Genomic DNA, 22,814 nt, shown 5'->3' with positions numbered 1-22,814 from the left:
TGAGGAGACACTATTATTGAATAAAGGCATCCAAGAATTTCAGTCAAGAGAAGAGTTGAGGGGAGTTAGGGTGATCTCTTGGACAAATCACCCCTTAGGTCGCCACGATAAGGTTAGCACGCAAAGGGAGGGGCAAGGGGAAACTAGAGGTTCTCCCCGTGGACCGACCTGTGACGAGATCCTATTCGCGGGCCCATAACAATTTGGTATCAGAGCAAGGCGTAATGGGAGATCTGGAGCAGTTGCCATCTAGGGTCCACAACCTCGAGCACCAACTTGTGGAGACCTGCTCAGAAGTACATGAGATCAAAGACGAAGTGAGGGAGTTGCGACGCCTGATGGAGTTATTCCTTTCTAGCAGGGAAAGGAACAATGAAGGGAGGACAGCCACTAGCGACCGCTGACCAGATCTGCCGGAGTCTTCCGGCAAACAATAGTTCGTTAGCCAAGGAGCCGCACTCATCCCCAAGTACAACATGTTAGAATTCCTGTCGTACAACGGCAACGACGACCCCTTGGGCTGGCTGTACCGGTGCAAGCAGTTTTTTCGGAATCAACGGACAGACGACCGAGATAAGGTAAGTCTAGCTGCCTTTCAGTTAACAGAGGAGGCACAACTTTGGTTCTATTGATTAGAACAGGAAGAACCCGGGCTCAGTTGGCCCCAATTTAAGTCCTACTGCCTTCTTAGGTTTGGACCCCCACTGACAAGCAACCCCTTTGGCGAGTTGATTAACCTTAAACAAACCAGCACGGTGGCAGAATACCAGTGCCAGTTCCAGACCCTCCTCGCGAGGGCATCTTCAGTGCGACTGGACCAGCAGGTAGACATGTTCACTGTTGGGTTAGCAGAACCCCTGCGGGTGGACGTGGAGATGCAGAATCCCCCCAATCTGGTCATAGCCATGAATATAGCTCGCGCCTTCGAACGCAAGCTACAACTCAGCCGTGGAACCTTCAGTATGGGGCGGACATTATCAGCATGGGCATCCTCGGAACCACTCGAAATGGCTCCATATTCAGCAGCCAGCCAAGAACGGAAGCCACAGACGAGCAACAATTCCAGATCAGCATCCAGTGTGGGGGGCAACGTCGTTGCACCCCCTATTAAGCACTTGTCCAGGGCTGAGATGGCGGAACGCAGGGCGAGGGGACAATGCTTTAATTGCGATGAACTCTACTCAGCAGGGCACAAGTGCAAGGGACTTTTCTGCCTCCTGGCGAAACAAGAGGAAGAGGAGGATGAACCCCCTTCATTGGAACCCGATCCAGGTGGGCAAAGTCATTCCACCTATCCGGGATTCCATTGACTGTGTTTCAAGACACCCATCCTGAATTCGAGTTTGAGGACAAGCTTGTAGTCCAAGAGAGGAGTAATGATGTGGATGTGTATTGGGAGAAATAACAGCAATGATCCGGTGTTCTCATCCTATCCAATTCGACAGCAACAGTCTTATCCATTCAGCAGATTAGATTAGACTATCTTGTTATTCTTATCTTATTAAGTTAGTAGATTAGATTATCTTATCTTATTAGATTAGGATTAAGAGAGACTTATCTTATTAGATTAGGATTAAGAGAGATTATCTTATCTTATTAGATTAGGATTAAGAGAGACTTATCTTATCTTATCAGTCTTATCTTATCAAGATAGAGTTGGAGGTCTCCCTATTCAGCAAGGAGTCTCCCCAAGAGCAGGGCTCTTGTAATCTCCTATTTGAGGAGACACTATTATTGAATAAAGGCATCCAAGAATTTCAGTCAAGAGAAGAGTTGAGGAGAGTTAGGGTGATCTCTTGGACAAATCACCCCTTAGGTCGCCATGATAGGGTCAGCACGCAAAGGGAGGGGCAAGGGGAAACTAGAGGTTCTCCCCGTGACGAGATCCTATTCGCGGGCTCATAACATGAAGATTGATATAATGCTGGTTTTCCTACTACATCCGAGATGTAATTCTTTTCCACATCTCCAGATGTTTAGAAAATATCCTCATCATTGACTCATTGAGAAAAAGACCTAGGATTTCCTGCTAATCATCCAGAAATTTGTGCACCAATTTCCTCGTGACTTCTGTATTTTTGACGCGTGGATCTGCTTAGAGTTTTCTTTCCTTCCTAAATCTCGGAAAAAGGTTCGGGAGCCATGGGAAGATTCTTAGCCTTTTGTTAAAACAAAGGAAAAATGAATAGAGCAGTTTTAAGATAATTGAATGTGATATATTTCACTGATAAAGAAAATAAAAGCTTAGCCAGTGTTTGGAACAAAGGCTGTTTTCTTGAAAAACAGCGTGACATCTGAAATCTGTTTTTTCTGACCATGCCTGGTATTTGGTCTAAGTGTTTTTTCCGGAAAATGTTTTCTCAGACCGTGGCTTGGAAATTGGGAAAGGTGTGGTCTAAGAAAATGTCCTTTTTGGTATTTTCTTATTTTAACTGTTGCTAGCAACAGTATGCTGATGTGGCATTGAGAAAATGCTTATGTGGCAGCAACAGTCGCAAAAAAAAGTTTTCTGAGAAAAAAGCATATTAGTGCAGCGCCGTTTTCTCAAAAAATACCTCTCAGGAAACAGCATTGGTTCCAGACATGGTTTTCAAACAATTTTATGGTGCAGATTGCAGAACCTGTTTTGTTATTCCCCATTTCTCCTGTAAGTTCTGCAGAAATTAAACTGATGATGAGTTTTGTTTTGCTTTTTTTTTATAGTGGTTATGGGATTGCTGCTCAAGCACTGACGGCAGTAATCAGAGCCTATGATGGTCGTGGCAAAGAATCAATGCTTACATCTATGATTCTTGATACACTTGGTCTTTCTTCACCAGATGAACTCATTGGGTAATTATCAAAACCTACCACCATCAGTATTGTTAATTTGCCTATGTCAAATTTAATAGTATGTTTACTGTTTACTGTGCTTCCATTTGTGTCTCACCTCTTGGAGAGGTCCTGATTATTTGATGATAGTCTTACGGCCTTCCAATCCAGATTTTAAATTGGGTAGACTCCAAAAATTAGGTTAATAATACAAGGAAAAAGAAAAATTCTATATGTTTGGCATTTATTTTTCTCTTGTTGGCATGGATTTATCCAGTAGCAGACCACTTTTTAGATTGGATCAGGACTACCTTAGCTTGAGGAGAAAGCTTGCATGCTCTCTCATCTTTTTCTTCTTTTGCCTTTCGTAATAAATTGAGACAACCCCTTTTTATGTTTCTGTTAAAAAACTCTTTTTCCTCTCTTCTTTTTTCATAGCAAAGATATCCTTATATTATAATGTAATAAAATAAGGGGAAGGTAGTTCCATACTGTCTTCTTGGAAGAGGGAATTTATATGTTGAGAAGAGTGAATTTATATGTTGAGAAGAGTGAAGCCATTGCTAATGAGTACTTCCAGCCAAACTGATTAGCTTCCGTGTTGACAAAATAACCTGCTGCAGTCATGTATAGACATTGTATCTCCCAAGTTGGCAATGTAGTGGTCATGTAGCAGTGATCTACTGTGACAGCTGCACTGCAATGTTATTGAAAGATCAGTGGTATATGCCCTTCATAAGTGATAAGTGATAAGTAACAAAGGAAAAACACCTATATATACTCAATCCTGGGACCATATATCAGATGTAAGTTTACCAGTAGCAGAGCTGGGAGGAGACGGTGGAGTTGTATTGAGGCTCAACAACTTGAGCACCAAATATGGCCTGATGCCTAGTCAGGGCCTAGATATATCACCTAGGCACTTTTGACTAGTCAATCACATATGCGCTCACTGCTCAGTTAATTATGAAATCATCTTGTATACATGTTCATAAGAGAATATACACACATAATATGAAAGATATGACATGAAAAAAAGTATGTAATATAAAATAAACATACTATCTTTCAAGTTTCAATTCAACTTGGCTCCACAAAGCCTTGCCCCAACTGTGGAGTTGGTTCTATAAATCATGTTCCATCATTTTTCTCTGTTCAGTGCCATTACCATTGTTAAATCCTCTAATCATTTCTCTTCAATTAAATTTCTGTTTTGGCCTGCCCCTAGCTCTTCTAAATTCTTCAATTTGTAACAGGTCAGTTCTTATTGAACTTCTATTCAGCATACATTGCCTTTGTATGTTCACAAGCCTCCCTTGCAGTAAACTCTAGAAGTGGTAATTGAAGAAGGATGGAGAAAAGAAACGTTGGAGATTTTGTACCAGCTTCCAGATGAAGAGAAGAACTTGCGATAAAAGTGAAGAAATTGCTGTTGAAGGAAGGAAAGAGCAGGGGACAAATATTATTGAAGATAAGAGAAGGAAAAGCGACCATTTTTCTACTGGGTGAAGCTACACAGTGGCTGAAAGGCTTCATCGATGGAATGCTGCACTCTGTGAGGGTGGAAGGATGGAAAGGTGTTTTGGAAATTCTAAGAAGGAAGTATTTGGTTGAGTTGAAGAGGAACCAAAAGGGGTGGTTTCTGGCAGTCTCTGAATTTTTGGACAAAACAGGAAACAATTATTCTGTTGAACTGAAGGAAAGCAAGTAAAGGGGTGGAAGATAGTTGTGGGGAAGTTATAATGCTTTCTTTTGAATAAAGAAGCCGATGCGATCAGTATGTGTAAGGTTGATGAACAACAACGAAAAGATAGAGAGAAATTGGTGAAGTTGGTTAGAAAGCCTAGTAATAAGGTGGAGCTTTCTGACGAGAGCCCGAAAGATGAAAATACACAGGATGTTGTTGTGCCCAATTCCAATAAAGTGTGGAAACTGGTATTTGATTAAAGCAAGGGTTTATGGGAGAAAAAACTGATCCTTAAGGCTGGCCTGCTGGGAGGAAGGTGACCATTTGGAGTTGTGTTAGGGAAACTATTTTGGAAAAATTGAGAGAAACACGGTGTCTATATTCTCCCATTGATGAAAAAAGGATGGTGCTTGAAATAGGGGAGAAATTGGTTGACTTCAGAACGATAGTAACTAACTTCGGATTAGTTTTAATTGCGAACTGGCCGTTCTCCTGTAATAGCAAGGAATTGGATGACAGTGCTTTCTCTATCAAACTGTTAGGCTTACCTTTCACCCTCTGGAAGCGATAAATTTTGGAGAAAATCATCAAAGCAATGGATGGAGTTATCATTGATTATGTCTTCGATGATCTATGGGTGATCAAAATCACGATTGCCAGAGTAAAACCATATGAAGTCCCTAGATTGATTGATATCTTCTCTGATAATCTGTGGTCTAAACTCTAAAGTCTGGGTAACCATAGAACAAGAGGCGGTGCTTTGGCATGGGGGTCGAAAGGTAGACAAAGATGATGACCTGGCAGGTATCAGCTTATGAGGAGTAAGGGAGGAGGTGAAAGAAAATGAAAAAGAACGGTGAGAGGAATGGGGAAAATGAAGAGTCCTATAATAGGGGCTGAGCCGAGGCAAACTTGGGAAAGAAACAACGTTTCAAAAAATTTGAAAATAAAACAGGAATTTAGCGTAGTTTAACCTTTGCTCAGATCGTCTTTAAGGGTGGCACCTCAGATCCTAGGTGGAGTCCACTCTAGAGAACGGAAGGTAAAGGGTCAGACACTACTTTGGAACCGAGTAGGAGAAATGAGGACTGGTTTAGTGACTCACTAAAGAACCCCAGTGGCCCAGTGAGGTAGTTCTTAAGGAGCCATTTGACACATTAAAGGGTCACATGTGATAACAAGGGGGGTGTCCGATTAGGGACCAAAATAAGGGTGTATTATCATCCCCTATTGATACCATCAAAAGAAGTTTAAACAGTTCAAAAAAACAGTGTGCTTTGCAGTGGATTCCAAGGTCGGAGGCTGTGTAGGTCAGTTCAGTTAGCTTAGTGTTTGATTGTCCTAACTTCTAATCCTAGGTATGAGAGGAACAGGTCGGAGGAAAAGGAGGATGAGGATAAAGGTTGGGTGAACTGCGAGAAGGAAGACGATGACATTTCAGATTCAGATGTTGAGCTGTTGGAAGTATGGAAGATGTTGGTTGGTTCCTTAGAGAAACAAGAGGACCAAATTAACTTAGCCTCTTTGTTTTTAGACGAAGGAAAGGGTACACAAGCCTTGGATTTGTGTGTAAATATGGTGGAAGTTTAAGGAGGTGGGGGATGGAAACCGAAGTCCACACAAAGATACCGGTACTAAATTCTTCTCCTAGGCATGGTGTCCATAAGTGATTAGTGGTGAATCATCTTAGACCGAATAGGGAACTACCAGTCGGGGACATGAAAGGGGGTTGTGGGAGTGATCAGAAGGAAAAGTCAAGTATAGGTCTGCCCAGATAACGCCCAAAATGAGGTGAATAGTGAACTCCTAGATCTGAATCGGAAAAGTTGGTAGTCCAGTGCAATATTGCTGAGAAGCCTCCATTCTCAGAACCAGGTACTTGTGCCCTTTCAGTTTTGGATACTAATCCTTACTCTTTGTTTGTAGGTTGTATTCTAGTTTCCAAGGAGGCTCTTGGCCAGCAAGTCCTTGAAAGTGGGGTTAGTGAGAAGCGGGGGAAGGGAAGGTGAGGAATGGAAATTTAGAGGAAAGGGGTGAGAGTTTATTGGAGGATCTTAATAAAGTTGAATTACAGAAGCAGAATTATGGGGTTGGGGGAAGGGAAACCAATTCGGCAAGGCTTGTAACAATGATTGAGAATCCACCTAAGACACTAGAGAAGAAAGGAGATGACTTGGTGGCTGCGATGTGGAGAAATTGGGTTGTAAAATGAAAAACCCAGATGAGATAAAGGTCTTCTCAAGAAAGAATAAGGTGGATGGTAAAGGAAGGCAGAAGAAATTGAGTGAAGCAGAGAGGTTCAAGACAGATGTGGAGGAGGATAAGCAGTTTAGTGGCAAAAGGGTAGAGATAGGGGGAACAAGTAGAAAGGGAAGCATGAAGGGGCTGAGATAAATACAATTGGATGTGAAGAATGCATTCCTTAATGGCCAACCGAAGGAGATAGTGTATATGAAACCTCCACCTGGATACTGTAGTGATCCTTCCCTTGTTTACCGATTGAAGAATTCATTGCATGGGATGAAATAGGATATGGTTTCAGAAATTTCGTGATGTCATTGTTGATGTTGGATATAGTTAGAGTGCTTCTGAGTTTCGATCATTCTCTCTTTGTTTGGACATGACCTTAGGGTATCACAATTCTCCTCTTGTATGTGGATGATATGTTGCTAATAAGCGATGATGAAGAGAGAATTAAGGAATTTAACTATCTTCTTTGTTTCACATGAAGGATTTGGGTACTCTCACCCATTTCTTAGGACTTAAAGTCCAAAGGAGTAATTGGGGATATTTTATTTTCTAACACAAGTATGTATTTGATCTTGTCTAGTCGAGAAAGACGATAAACAAACACATCAAATACCAAGGCAGCCAAAATACCTTTACAATGGCATGATGGCACCCTGCTAAGGTAATGGGAGACTCACCTCTTGAGACCTGTGATAAACGAAGCGCCGTCCGGGACTTGCGATAGGCACAAAGCACCATCCAAGACCTGTGATGAACATAAAACACCTCTTGAGACCTGCGATAAGCAATTAGCGTCGCATGAGACTTGCGATGGACATAAAATGATATCACAAGTCTGAGATGAGTCGAATGCACTATGAACACTTTGCGATGAGCATGAAATGACAACTACTCTAATGAATGCTGGATAGACCCTGAGATTAGTGACACCCACCTGCGAGTGATTAACATCCCTTATGCCACAACGAGTTGTGACGAGGCGCCTCGGAGGCAATCAAGTAGACACCCGAGTCTGGGGAGACCTATCTTGACAAGGTTGACACTGTGGTGCCACCGAGTCGGTTGGGGTGGCCTGTCTCAGCTACCAGGGTGAGACCCTAAGCACATACAGTGTAGGATTAATTGAATCTATGAACTGGACCAGATTTCCAGTATTGCCCTGGACCTTGGAGATTGATGGGAAAAACTGGAAAGTTACACTCGACCCCTAGACTCGATTATGATACTGCACTAGGTGTCGGATTGGGTTGTCCTTGATATACCAATCAGTGAGATCCTTAGCGGGGGTCAAAACTTGGGTATGTTGGGATAGTCTGAGAATTCATCTAAGTGGGTGATCATAGTAACAGGATCAGCCCCTTTGTCGGACAAAGGTAATGGTCGGGGATGCACTCTCACTGATGGAAACCAAGACGGCCGGCAGCCGATTTCAATCGTTGAGATTTGTTTTGCAAAATATATTTTATATGAGATATAAAAGTATATATATATATATATATATATATATATTATGGTTTCGAAATGATTTGCAAAAGGTTTTAATTCTCGGGATCCATATAAGCAGAGAGTGCAACACTATTCCTTGTAGCCGAGGGAGAGGTCCTCTCTTGTCGGGCAGTGTATGATCATTATGGGCTGAGAGGTTAAGTGTAAGACCATTGAGGATAATACCTGATGGGCTAATCTTGCATCTGCCCACAGTCCCTGGGTGTTACAAGGTGGCTTGGCCCAGGGACCACTTAGGGTAAGTGTTGGGCCCATAGAGCCCATGAGATGGGTTTCAGGGGGTGCACTGTCCATAACAGTGTATTCGGCTAGGCCTTGTAATAAAGGTTGTGCCGAATCCATGTGGCTGATGTGTAGATTAATGTTTGGGTCCCATGCCATACAAGGAAGCCCAACTGGGCAGCAATTTGGAAGGATAAGTGAATACATAACCTTAAATGGGCCTTAAGCCCATTTCGAACTGGGCTGATTTGACCAGTCAATTAAAAGGGGCGAATTCTGAGATGGATCAACTGATAGGATTGGGCCTAGACCCTATCCACTTAGAGAGTCCAAGATCTAAATAAGATTTAGATTTGGAAGCCTCCTAATTAGATTAGGAGATGGCTGATCTGATCTGCAAATAAGATAAGGGTTATCTCTTATCACCAACTCCTAATGGGGTTAGGAGCTAATCCCTTTAAGATTATAAAAGGAGGGGGCGGAGCCTTTAGACATGCAATACATAGCTCTTGTCTTCAGAGCTGAAATCACAAGAAGAGAGAATTTCTGCTCCCTGTGAATACTCTCTTGCCGCCTCCTTCCTGCAGCCGCCTCCTTCCTGCAGCCGCCGCTTCCAGCAGTTCGATCTCCTACTCTACAGGAGTAATCAAGATTTGATCTTGATAACAATCTTTTGGAGAAAAGATTGATTGGAGCTGTATTCACAAGCCATCCTGTTGATTTTTGCAAAGGGTCAAGTTCTTTCGGAAGAACACTACTGATTCTGCTCCATCCTACACTGTGCCATCTTCAGTGGGAGCAGATTTTGGATATTTCCTTGGGCGTGAACACCTTCACTGGGAGATACTGTTTCTCTATATCAGGTATAATCCTTTTTTACTCCTTTTGGTTCAGTTTATGGTTCAAGAATGATCACTGAAAATATGATTTTCTAAATAGGGATTGTGATTCCTAGTTGAAGGGAGAGAAATTTTTGAAATTCGCCCCCCTTATTCCGCAATCTTTGGGCGTCCATGTGATGGATATCCTATCCCTTCAAGGGGATGTAGCTTGCGTGTGCCACCCAAGAATTCTTGGGAGAAAGGAAACTTTGTCCTTGAAGGATCTTGTTGGACACGTGGCGAAACCCCAAATGTGCTCCCTTAATAGTTGACATAAAGACAAAGATCCCCATTTATAATAGGAAAGGTCTCTTCTGGGAACTTCTCCTAATAACCTCAGGATCCCGTCTATAAAAGGGAAAACAAGCAAGAGATAAACACAGGAGTCTTCAGGGCTTACTAGCTGAGACCCTTTTTCATTTATCTCTCCCTCTTCTCCTCTCTTCCTCTCTTTTACACCATCGTCTCTTTGGACCTTCGGAGACTGGACCAACTAACTGGAGTCCACGCTAATTATAGAGAGTGTTTCCTTGTCTCAAGCATATTCTTTAGTGCATAGTGAGGAGAGTAGGAGGAAAGTTATGCTACAAAACTCTCAGATTGAAACAACTTTAGCAACTATGAAGCCGAAGCATTATGGTGACAAGGAGAGGGGTAAGGAAGGAAGAAAAAGGGGAGATTATATGTGACCATTGCTAGAAGCCTAAGAACACACTAAAGAGACCTGTTGGAAGCTTCATCCTCAGTTGGCACCTTCAAGAATTAAGAATAAGAAGGGAAATGCAAATGTTGCCACTTCTACAGATGTTTCACCCTCTACTACAGCTGGACCTACCTCCTTGGATGCCTTGGTTGCTATCAGGTTAGTCCTGACACAGTTAGAGAACGAGGCTGGCATTTATGGACCATCTCAGTCTACCTTAGGCCCTCCTACCTCCACTTCAGCATTTGCTCACTCAGGTATTAAAGCTACTGCCTGTCATGCCTCTACTCCAGGTAACACTAATCTTGTTTGGATTGTAGATTTGGGTGCCTCTGTCCATATGATCAATTTAGTCTCATTGTTTTCTTCTTATCATTTGTCATCTGGTAGAGATAAGGTCTCTTTTGTTGATGGCTCTCTTGTTCCCATTCCTGGCAAGGGGGACATTAGAGTTTTTGATGCACTATCCTTATCATCAACTTTACATGTGCCCAAGCTTAGTAACCTTCTTTTTGTCAGTAGCATTACTAAAGTTTAGAATTGTTCAGTGACATTTTTTCTTAATCATTGTGTTTTCTAGGATTTGGTGTCAAAGGTGCTTGGGACTGGCCATGAGGCGAATGGGATCTACTTGCTTGAGCATCCACCTGAAAGAAATAAATGAGTTGGAAAGTCTTTTGTCTTTCAGTCTGTGAATCGGATTGTGCTTTAACATAATCGTTTAGGTAATTTTTCCTTTGGGTCTTTAAGGAGTCTTTTTCCTACTTTGTTTGAATCAGTCCAAGTGTCCAATCTAGTGTGAAAGTTGTGAGTTGGCGAATTATAGATCAATATATACTTTAAGTAATAAAAGAAGCATTGTTCTTTTTAAAATTGTGCATACTGATGTTTTGGGACCATATCATATCACTGTTATGGGGGGATACAAATATTTCTTGTTACTTGTTGATGATTATTCTCTTTTCTCTTGGGTTTATCTCATGTGTTCTCATGATGACCTCCCTATTTTGGCCCGTGCCTTCCACCAAATGATTCTCACTTAATTTGGGGTGAGGATCAAGGCTTTCAGATCTGATAATGCCAAGGAGTACTTCACTAAATCATTGAACTTGTACTTCCTTGAATATGGGGTTATTAATCAGAGCACCTGTTCTCATACCCCTCAGCAAAATGGGGTAGTTGAGAGAAAGAACATGCACATCTTTGAGGTTGCACGAAGCATTATTCTTAATTCAAATGTTCCTATACATTTTTGGGGGGATGCAATTCATACGACCATGTATCTTGGGTATGAAAGCCCCCTTCACTTTATCGTATCTTGAGAAAGACTTGTTTACTATCCCTCTTAAAGTCTTTGGGTGCATATATTTTGTTTAGCTTTTGGGGCCTAATCATTCTAAAATTGATCCAAAAGCCTCCAAATGCATTTTCCTTGGTTATGCACAAAATCAAAAGGGATATTGTTGTTATGGCCCAATTTCTGGTTCTTGGTTTGTGCCCATGGATGTTATCTTTTTTGAGGATGTTCCTTTTTGTCCGTGAGTTTTATCTCAGGGGGAGAGAGAAGAGAGGGGTGTGTCTATTCCTGAAGTTCCCCTTCCTATTCCTATTCTTGAAAAGGAATTATGTTAAGAGGATCACTGTCAGAAATGTAAGGAATTGAAGGTTTTCCATAGGAGGTGGAGGCGAGTTGATTTTTGTGCTCTTGATCAGCCTAGGCTAGTTCCAGTTTCCTCTATAGCACCTGATCCAGATACTGCCGGTTCACCTTCTACTCTTGAGACTACCACCATAGAGCCATTGCCTTCTACTAATGATCTTGACCTTCTCATTGCAGCCCGTAAAGGGAAACGGAGATGTACCACATCCATTGCTCATTGCATATCTTAGTTTCTTTCATATGACCACCTTTCCCCATCCTATAAATCCTATTTGGCATCCATTTTTGTTATATCTATTCCTAAAACTATGCAGGAAGTTCTTTATGTCCTTGAATGGAAAGATACAATGGAGGAAGTGAATGAACTCATTAAAAATGAGACATGGAAACTAGTTGATTAACTTGAAGGAAAGAAACTAGTTGGGTGCAGATGGGTGTTCACTATGAAGCATAATGTAGATGGATCAATTGAAAGATATAAAGCCCGCCTTATTGCAAAGGGGTACACATAGACCTATGGCATTGACTACTTTGAGACCTTTGCACCAGTTGCTGAGATGAATACCGTTTGTGTTTTGTTATCTCTGGCTGCAAACTTTTCATGACTCATGTTCCAAATGGATGTTAAGAATGCTTTCCTCAATGGTGATTTACGTTAGGAAGTGTATATGGAGTTGTCCCCTTGTTTCTATGATGTAGATGCATGCAAGAAAGTTGCAGACTCAAGAAGGCTTTGTATGGTTTAAAGCGATCTCTAAGGGCTTGGTTTGACATGTATAGACTTGCTCTGGAGAAATTTGGGTATATGTAGGCTCACTCAGACCACACACTTTTAATCAAGAGTGGTGGTTCCTCTTTGACACTACTTGCTATGTATGTAGATGATGTTATGGTAATAGGCAATGACGTTGATGACAAGATCATATATCAATGGTTGGTTGGGAAACTTTTGTATCTTTGTCTGACTTGGCCTGACATTTTTTATGCTGTCAGTGTTGTTATTCAGTACATGCACACTCCAAGAACCACTCATTTGCTGGCAGTTAGCATATCTCAAAAGGTGTCCAAGTCGTGGAATACTCTTTAAGAATAATGGTCATATGAAGATTGAGCTATACATTGATGCGGATTGGGCTGGATGTGTAGATGACAGGAGGTCTACCTATGGGTACTATGCCTTTGTTGGAGGAAATCTGGTTTCATGGCAAAGTAAGAAACAAAATGTTGTAACTCGTTCAAGTGTGCTGAAGCAGAATACAGATCTATGGCTCATGGAGTGGCAGAAGTTCTATGGCTGAGATCCTTACTTGAAGAACTTGGAATTAAGCATGAAAAACCCTTAATGTTGTGTTGTGACAATCAAACTGCTATTAATATTGCCCGTAACCCAATACAACGTGACAAGACTAAACACATTGATCTCTGATATGCAACTTGCTAATCTCTTTGTTAGACAGTGTATGCCCTTAGCTCCAATCAGATTGATGTACAAATACGTTTATTGTAAATGAATAAAAGTACATTATTGTTTCATGTTGATATTGGTATGTTTCTGTGGAATTAACGCTTAAACTAGGCACTTATGAGACTTGTGTTAGTTTAGAATGTTTTTAGCCGTTGGATAGACTTGGGGAGTTCATCCTGCCAAGGCTGACACTAATGTGTTGCTAAAGAAGTTGCTGTAGCTTGTCTCAACTGCTAGGGTTAGACCCAAAGCACATGCAGTGTATGTTTGGATGAAACACTGAACTCAGACCATTTTCCAGTTATGCCCTGGACCTTGGAGATTGATGGGAAAAACTGGAAAGTTATACAACCCATAAACTTGATTATGGTAATGCACTAGGTGTTGGATTGGGCTGTCTTTGATATGCCAATCAGCGAGATCTATCAAGGGTCAAAATAGAAGTATGTTGGGGCAGTCTGAAAAGTCATTTGAGTGGGTGATCATAGTGATAGGATTGGCCCTTTTGTCAGATAAAGTGAATGATAGGGCTTACACTCTCTCTGATGGAAACTTAAATTGCCGGTAGTGTATTTCAAATGCGTTTGAGATTTGGTTTTGCAAAATATATTTATATGATATATATATATATATATATATATTAATGTTTTATGAAAAACTTTTGTAAAATGTTTTAATTCCCGGGATCCATCTGATCAAAGAGTGTGACATTGAACCTTGCAGCCAGGGGAGAGGTCCTTCCTTGTCGGGCAGTGTTGTGATCATAGTGATAGGATAGTTCCCTTTGTCAGACAAAGTAAATGATAGGGCTTACACTTTCTCTGATCGAAACCTAAACTGCCGGCAATGTATTTCAAATGTGTTTGAGATTTGGTTTTGCAAAATACATTTATTTTATATATATATGTATTAATGTTTTATGACAAACTTTTGCAAAAGGTTTTATTTCCTCGGATCCATTCGAGTAGAGAGTGACACTGTACCTTGCAACTAGGGGAGAGGTCCTTCCCTGTTGAGCAGTGTTGTGATCATTATGGGCCAAGAGGTTAAGTGTAAGAGACCATTTACAAGGCTGATTACCTAATGGGCTTTATCTTACTTAAGTCCATTATCCTTGGGCCTTCACAGGATGGCTAAATTTAAGTGCAAATGTTTGGCCCATATTGAGCCCATAATGATGTGCTCAGGGGTTCACTGCGTTTAACAGTGAATTCAGCCAAGGCCTTTTCATAGAGGCTGGGCCGAACCTATGTGGACTTATGTGAGGTCATTGTGGGGTCCCATGCCATACAAATCGGGCCTAAGTTGGCCGTGCAACATCTTGGGTTGTGAGCCTTTGAAGGAAATGGGCCTAAGTTGTCTTGTGCTCTAGGTCAAATTTGGGTTTGGAAATGGGTATGGAGCACCCATCATCTTCTGAGGATAAGGCTTCTCTCTTATTAGAGTCCTGATCCAAATTAGATTTGGAATATCTCCTAATTTGATTAGGAGAGTGCTCCATAAGGAGATAAAAGAAGAAGAGGGCAAATCAGACTAGAAGACCACTCTCTCTTCTTCTCTCTTCTTCTCTTTTGTCTTCCAAGAAACCATCACGACCTAGGATTTCAAGGACTGATAGAGATCAATTTTCTTCTGATTTTTGCAAGAAAAGTTTAGAGGAATTTCAGGCTCACCTTCCTTAGTTCGATCCAAGTATTTGGTTGCAATTTTGTTGAAAACTGTGTTGTTGAATCAACTTCACCTATACACTGTACCGTGTTCAGTGGAGGCTAGTTTTATGACTGATTTGGGCGTGAACTTCCACCTTGGGATCTGCGTTTGAGGTACCTGTATTAGGTATAAATCTCTCTCTTTGTTTGGTTTTAAATCTGGTCTGGTTTAATGCAAGATCGATTTAGAAAAATGTAGTTTTTCAAAACATTGGGAAATTTTCCCATCCATCTATAGATCCTAACCTTTCCAACACTCTTCACCAAGGCAGTCCCTTAAGTCAAGATGGATACAGATTTGTGCAAGTTGAGAATGCTCAATTTCTATTCCCAACTTGAGGGTGAGTGTAGAGATGTAGACAGGGATATCTAGTTGGTTCTATATGTTTGTTAGGTGCAGAAATATGCTCCCCATCCTTATTTGTTTTGTTTCAGACTGCTGTACTTAGTATTGCTCTTTGTCATAGTCGACAGGGGTATTTTTGTCATTTATATTTTTTCCTCAAGTAATATAAAAGCCAATGAAGGGGGTGACAGAACCTTATTCTTTCTGCTCTCTCTTTCTCTCATTCCTTCTCCTCTTCCCTCTCTTCTTCTCTTCTTCTCTTCTTCTTTCTTCTTTTCTTCTCTTGAACAGATCTCAAACTAACCTAGGACTGCTGCAGCTGTGTTTCAAGTGTGACAACTCCTCGTTGGAGATAAACAAGTGACCAACAGATAGGTTCTTTTGAACAATGACAAGAGACCATGTGCGAGTCCATTTGGTCAGAACATCAAGGGCTTGTTAATCCAGCCTACTCATTTCCCCTTGAGCAAGGTTGCATTAATTTCTTTGGATCTTGCGAACATAATAGGAAAAGAATGAACAAAAGCGCAGTTTTGGGCTATTAGAATCACAATGTATCATACATAAACGATACAAGATGGAAATTAACAAAAGAGATGTTTCAGTCTTCTGATGTCATCCATTGTTTAAGCAATGTGCTGAAAATCGTAATTGTATTATAAATTGTAAGATTATTTCTGCTTTACCAACTTATCAACAAATTAAAAATAGATATACTAAAAGACTAAGTATAAATAGGAAACTGATTTTACACTATTTTTAGTCCATATATACTATATTTGTACCTAAAGCAATAGTTGTGCAATGGAAGGCTGACATGATATAACCATCTTTGATGTGCAAGTCAAATAATCCACATACAATCACAATGATTCTTTAACCTACATATGATGGAAAATAATCTCAATATATGGTTGTAAATAATGTAAAAAATTATCATCTAGTTAGGACCTTAAAACAAGGCTCCCTTGACAAAGGTAAATATAAACGAAATAATAATACCAATAATAAATGCCTAAGTAGAGAACTAATTCTTAGTTGAATTGAATCGGATCACAGTTGATCATAAGAATTGTTTAAGACGTATGATAAATGAATCAAATTGTAGGATTCAAACAAAAATCTAATAAGGAATTCAGACATAAGATTCAAATCGAAATCCTTCGGATTCATCATTTAAATCCTGAATTGTATAGTAAATAAGATTTGACAATATTGTGTTTAAGTCCTTTTAGAAATTTCCAGGTATGCTTTTGACCTTTTGAGAAACCTAAGGGTATGTTGAAGTCTTTTTCTTAAAAGAACAACTGCAAACTGGCCCAGTAAGTGCCTGCCCACTTCTCAACATCCTATATGTATAATTGAGACAAAAAGTGCAACTTTTGTATCAGGTAGGAGTGCAAATCATAGTGCCAAACAAGTGTAAGAAAAACTGATTGGCATGCAACACCTGGGTTGAATTTGCACTACAAACATAGGTAATATGCATGCATATAACAATATATTGGAAGCTTCTATTTTGAAAGATTAGATGCCTAGACAAGCAGATCAACTTTAAAACAACTTTGTGGTTGATTAGATTGACTAGTCATTAGTTGGTCAAGTTAACCTAATAATGGTTAATTGCCCAAAGCAATCACATCATGGGCAATGAGTAACTAGTAAACGACTAGTCATTCTGTACTTGTATATCAGTAATATGTTTCTCATAATTGTTTCGTATAGAAAATTTGATGGTTATATTCAAGTAGGATTTTGGTTTTCAACTGGTTTTCTTGTTCTCTCTTATTGGGTTTAGGTGGACCTACGCAGATCCATCTTGGGCTCGTATTGCAGCACTTGTTCCAGTGGTAGTATCTTGTGCAGAAGCTGGTGATCAAGTAGCAAATAAAATATTATTAGATTCAGTTGATGAACTGGCTGCAAGTGTAAAAGCTGTTGTTCGGAGACTTGAATTATGTGGTAAAGGTACACAGCCAATTTCAACTTTGGATATTCAAGAAGTGCCTATTGCCTATAGATTAAAGGCTTATATCTGATCTTTATTTGGAATACTTACATGAGCTATGATCTTTGACAGCCTGAGTGCTGGCTATATGTTCAACTTATATTTATTAAATGGAGTAGTGCTACGATTTCTGTTCAACTTAAAAGATAATGGAATTAAGCATGTACATCCTTGAGCTTCAAGGTTGGTTTATAAACTTGTTATTAGCACAAACATGATCAACTGGGACAGGGTTTGCATCTGCCCCCACCGGCCCCCCAAAAACATCCCACGGACTCATAGCGTGCCGCTTGTCCTCCCACACACGAGTTAGACTCTCTCGTGCGGAGTTAACCCACTTCGCCCTAAAGGTCATCCCCTCTCAGACTCTCACTCCTCTCTCTCTCTCTCTTGAATTTCATCCTCACTTGAACCTTCGACCTTCCATTCTCAGTACTGAAACTGGCCGGAGCTTGCCCCCTTCGAGTTCCACCAGTCAACACCGACGATCGTTCTGGCAGATTTATTTAACGGAGGTAAGTTCCGTTCTCATATCCGTTTATTCTCAGTTATCATATCTGTATTTGTATATGCAGTCATATTTGACACTTATTCATTGACTTGCAGGCTCATCTGATCCGATTAACCTCATCTTTGACACTTTTTAATCCTCAGAATGTTTGGATTAACATTCTTGCATCTTCAACAGCAACCTGTGTCCCAGGATAGTTCATAGTCTGCACCTGTCCCTCCCTCTGCACCCAATACAGCTTCAGCACTTGTTGCTGCTGCAAAGGCCAAAGGCCTTGTTCCTGTGGGATCATAGTACAAGTGGGTAAGACTTTGGTTAACTCGTTGCAAAAGCCAAAGGCCAAAGGCCTTGCTCTTGGCGGAACTCGAAGGGGGGCAAGCTTCGGCGGGTTTCAGATCTGAGCACGGAAGGTAGAAAATCAGAAAAAACAAAAAACAACGTAAAAAATGAGAAAAAATAGATGTGAGAACTGAGAATAAAGAGAGAAACTTACCTCCGGTAAATAAATCTGCCAGTATGATCATCGGCGTTGATTGGCGGAACTCGAAGGGAGGCGTTCTGAGAACGAAAGGTTGAAGGTTCAAGTGAGGTTGAAATTTGAGAGAGAGAGAGAGCATCTGAGAGGGGGATGACCTTTTGGGCGAAGTGGGTTAGCTCCGCATGAGAGTCTAATTCATGTGTGGGAGGACACACGGTGTGCTGTGAGTCCGTGGGATGTTTTCGGGGGGCCAACCTGTGGGGGGCGGATGCGAACCCACTGGGACATTGATCTGTGATCACCGATGGTTGAGCATTCTTTTGAATGGATAGTAGCAAAATGTAGTGCTAGAACTTGGCTAATGCATCAAGGTCCATGTATCTGGTTGATAAGTGTTCCATGCATATATGGTCTGGTGGTGTAAGAGTTATCATCCTTTGTGCTCCATCATTGTATGTTTTTTCCCCAAAATAAATAAATGATACTTAATAGTTTTACAGGGGAACATATTCTAATGAAGTTTTTTGACCTCTGTCTGCAAGTTCGTTCTATTTGCTTATAAATTCATCCCAATCATAATATTTCGTAGATATGGGGTAGATATCTCAGTTTCAATGATGATGAAATGGGAAGTGCCTATTTATTAGAACATAGTTTTTCATATTTTATGGGGTTGCATCTAAATGAGTATGTATGGAATTAGAAAATTATTAAATTGAAGCCTGTTCTATGAGAAACTTGACTTGCCTGTTGTAGCTATCTGAACTTGCATAGTAGAACTTGGTGAGTTTTGTTGTTATCGCTAAATGTTATTGCAGATGGAAAGGGCTCTTTCCCACTTGTCATGGTTGGTGGTGTCCTCGAAGCCAACAAGAGTTGGGATATAGGGAAGGAAGTCATAAATTGTATCTTAAAGGACTATCCAGGAGCTCATCCAATTAGACCTAAGGTCAGCTTACTTCACTAATGTTGTGCTATTAGATTCATTAAATTCCATCTTTCTTTTTTTTTTGGGGGGGGGGGGGGTCAGTTGGAGGACACGTGTATTGGTTTTCAGCCTTTGCTTCTGTTCTTGAGCATTTTACAATTAAGTTTGAAACTAAAGCCGTAATGTTGTAACAATTGAAAAACATTTAGAAAGCAAACAGTTGTAATAGGAAAAATGGTGTTTTTTCTTCAATAGGAGAAGAGTTTTAACCCAACAACTAGCTTTTATGGACTTGGATATGAGCTTCTTTCTGGGCCTTATTATTGACTTGGGCTAGACTATTAACTAACCAAGAAGCTGAACTAAAGGTCCAATATGATTTGTCTTTTGGGAAAGGGTGGGACTGAGCTGTGGGTTTGTACACAAGGTTCAAAGTATCGACACGTATCGGTGGCTTCCCGATATGCCCCTACAGGGGTTGTATCAGGTCAGACCATGGTTCAGAGGGTAGCCGGGACTTAAACCGATTGCTCTGAACCGGTTTTGAAAAAAAATAAATAAAACATAAAAAAAGCACCGATATAGGCCGATACGCCCTTGTTTGTACACTATAGACATTAATAATGAAAATGCTGTTTTAGCTGTGCTTGCTCAGCAATGGGGGAGGTAAACAGTTATGAGAGTCATCCCAAAAGCACTAGAGCAAGGAATAGGGGTTTTAGAGGCAAAAGGCAAAGTATATGACTCATTGATTGTAGACTATGCATCTAGCCTCACCCTTAAAATGTACCTTACCTATGCATCTAGGCACCATTTAAAACACTAGCCTCACCCTTGTCTATCTGACACGCATTCCATGAAGACTACAAATTTTCTTGTACTAGACTTCCATAGTCTCATTCATTGGCCTAGCAAGAGTACATGGTAGGCCATAATGCCTACCCAATGCTCCACAAAGTATAACTAGTTGTGTGGAAAGCAATGGCCTGTTATTGCTATTTCTTGCTGCTTTATCTGCCTAGTTCTTCTTTTCATGACAAAGTCATGGGTTAGTTCAGTGGGATGTGTTTGGTCACTGTATACAATTGGTCAGAGCTGCATGCCAATCTAAAATAGAGGAATCAAGTGGGATAAAACAGTGAAAACTATCCTCTTGGCTCTCATGGATTAATTTGGAAGGAACTCTCTTACATGTTGCCAAATGCCTAGAATAGATAATCTGTCTTTCAATGAAGAATCCCTTACTAAGCAGTACAAGGCAGCAATTGTTATGGTTTTGTCATATTTTTTGCCTATTCGGTTCCACCATCTTGTTGTAATTTAGATGGATAATGATCATGGATGTTGGAAGTGTGAAGAAAATGAGAGATAACTGTATGGTGTATAACATACATCCAATGCAGCTGGATAATGGTTCCGGTCCTGTATTGCCATCATCTTGGCTGTTCAAGATAATGGTGTTATCCCAATGAAAACGAGTTCGCATGTCCGGCCCCAGGAGATGTGAACTCATTTTCATTGGGATAACCATATCTTATCATGGTTATCCAATGTGGCAGAGATGTTCCCAATACATGGCGGAGATGCGCTGTGGGTCGTTGTGGGGCGGAGATGTGAACTCAATGAAAACCAAGATACCTGCAAAAGCAGCCCTACTTTTTTGCACATTAATGACTGTGCCAAGATGAAATGGATTATAAATAAAATGATTCGAATCTTTCCTGGTCAGTGAATTATTAATGTTGTGATGCATTTATTTATTTATTTTTCTTGTTACCATAAGGTCTGATATAAACATGATTAATTTTACATTTTTTACAGGTGGAACCAGCAGTTGGGGCAGCATTACTTGCATGGAATTTCTTCATGAAAGAATCAGAAGATGGCCACAGGTACTGCTGAAAACTGATTTATCCCCATCAATTGTACATTACAAATAATAAGAAAAAGGGCAAAAAAAAAAAAAAAGAAAAGAAAAGGAAAGCCTGAGGCATAAAGGTTAAGGTTAAAATATGATTGTTTTTTATTACCCCTATAGATTGGATGAGATTCCCTTTCTCAGACAATTGAGTTGCTTGTGTGCAAAAGATTTCTCATATACTTGGTTTCCTGGTCGTTTCCTCTTTATATAATGTACTAGCATTTCAGTCAAATCAATGTTTTTTAAGTGTTAGACATAAGATTGGAAAAAGGAATAAAGATTAAAACCGTTGTATGCTGGGCGGAATTTCCAATCTAATTTCTTCCAACATTTTTCCGGACTACGTAGATTAGACGCTGTGGTAAGAGCAATACTGATGGAACTAATTTTTATGGAGCCCGGCTTTTTTATTTATTTTTGGTTAATGCCAATAAATACAACCTTGTTGCCTGTGTTGGTTGGAACTTGGAGTGTAGACAGGCATTTTAGAGAATATCTCAAATGGTGTTTCAGATCGACTTTCTTGAGGGTTGAAGCTGACGAAAGTGGATCTCAGACGGGTTAATTCTTTTTGAAAGCAGTATCAAATTTATAATATAATAACAAATGTTCAAAATATAGCAAAGGATCTATGCGTATCCTACGATTAATTGATTGGACTACCAATAGATCGCCATACTGTAGAAGTATGTATAAGATGTTGAAATGGACAGACAAACCCTGTAAATGAATTCCTGGGTGTATATGAAATTATGAATAATAGGTCGGCGGGCTCTCTACCCCAAATTTGCCCATCGTATAGCTCTGAGGTATTCCCAAATCCCAAAGATAATCCATTCACCTTTGTGTTTCTTTCTATGTATAACTCTAGACTCTTTTTGACACCCGCAATTTAGAAAAATGATTTGTAAGAGTAAGAAAAAAGGCAGCTACAGATTAAACTAAATAATTTACTTAGTTTACCAAAAAGAACTTTCATCTTTATAAAATGGTGTTGGAAATTGAGAGAGAGAGAGAGGAATTAAAGAAGAAACAGTTGTGTTTGAATAAAATTAATTGACCATTTTTTAGGAAGGGAAGCATAGGATGCCACGTGTGTGAAAGTTTACTTTTTCTTTGAAAGTGGAGTTTAACCACTCGCTTTTTTGAGAGTGGATATACCTCAGTTTGGGAATGGAATCAACCGCTTTTGAGATTGCTTTTATTGATAAAAACAAGATGTTACTTGTTTGGGAGAGAAGCTCTCTTGCCGAAGGCCTTTGCTGTATATATTGATCATCTTATATGCCTATAGAATTAGGTATAAAATTAGGCTTGTATCACTTGATACATTTAGTCTCTATAATGGGTGGAATGGGAATGCATTTCAATTTTGTATGCCCTTAGCTTCAATCAAAATTGATGTACTTTATGAGTTTATCGTAAATGAATAAAAGTATATATTTGATTCATGTTTCATTGGTATGTTTCTGTGTAATACCCTTAAACTGGACACTTATTAAGACTCGTGTTAGTTTATAAGTTCACAGCCAGCGGGTCGGTCTGGGGAGACCTATCTTGACAAAGCTGACACTGCGGTGTCACCAAGTCGGTTGGGGTGGTTTGTCTCAGCTACTAGGGTGAGACCCTAGGCACATACAGTGAGATTAATTGAATCTTTGAATTGGACTAGATTTCCAGTATTGCCCTAGAATTCGGAGATTGATGAGCAAAACTGAAAAGTTACAC

General features: G+C 40.2%; 1 protein-coding gene and 1 long non-coding RNA gene across 5 annotated transcripts in view; both read left to right on the top strand.

The window, feature by feature from the left end:
• The window catches only part of LOC148865484 (Actin-like ATPase superfamily protein), a 48,413-nt gene extending 27,009 nt beyond the window's left edge, over positions 1-21,404 (top strand). For 2 of the 4 annotated variants that reach the window (XM_088979584.1, XM_088979586.1), the window contains 4 exons: positions 2,704-2,832; positions 17,039-17,208; positions 19,056-19,186; positions 20,987-21,404. In XM_088979584.1, coding sequence (XP_088835710.1) covers positions 2,704-2,832; positions 17,039-17,208; positions 19,056-19,186; positions 20,987-21,067 — 511 coding nt within the window. In that variant the 3' untranslated portion in view covers positions 21,068-21,404. Of the gene's footprint in view, positions 1-2,703; positions 2,833-17,038; positions 17,209-19,055; positions 19,187-20,724; positions 20,890-20,986 lie in introns of all 4 variants that reach the window. The other 2 variants (XM_088979583.1, XM_088979585.1) reach the window with 2 other exon arrangements.
• Positions 17,459-17,993, top strand: LOC148865485 (uncharacterized). The gene is made up of 3 exons (XR_016110286.1): positions 17,459-17,598; positions 17,682-17,763; positions 17,855-17,993. It is a non-coding gene; the product is annotated as an uncharacterized LOC148865485 (long non-coding RNA).
• Positions 21,405-22,814: the final 1,410 nt, after the last annotated feature.

The sequence above is a fragment of the Nelumbo lutea genome, chromosome 3 (assembly GCF_056320005.1).
Source record: "Nelumbo lutea isolate HS-2025 chromosome 3, American lotus-T2T, whole genome shotgun sequence".
NCBI lineage: Eukaryota > Viridiplantae > Streptophyta > Magnoliopsida > Proteales > Nelumbonaceae > Nelumbo > Nelumbo lutea.
Note: the sequence above shows the minus strand (reverse complement) of the source record. Positions and strands in the feature narration are given on the sequence as shown.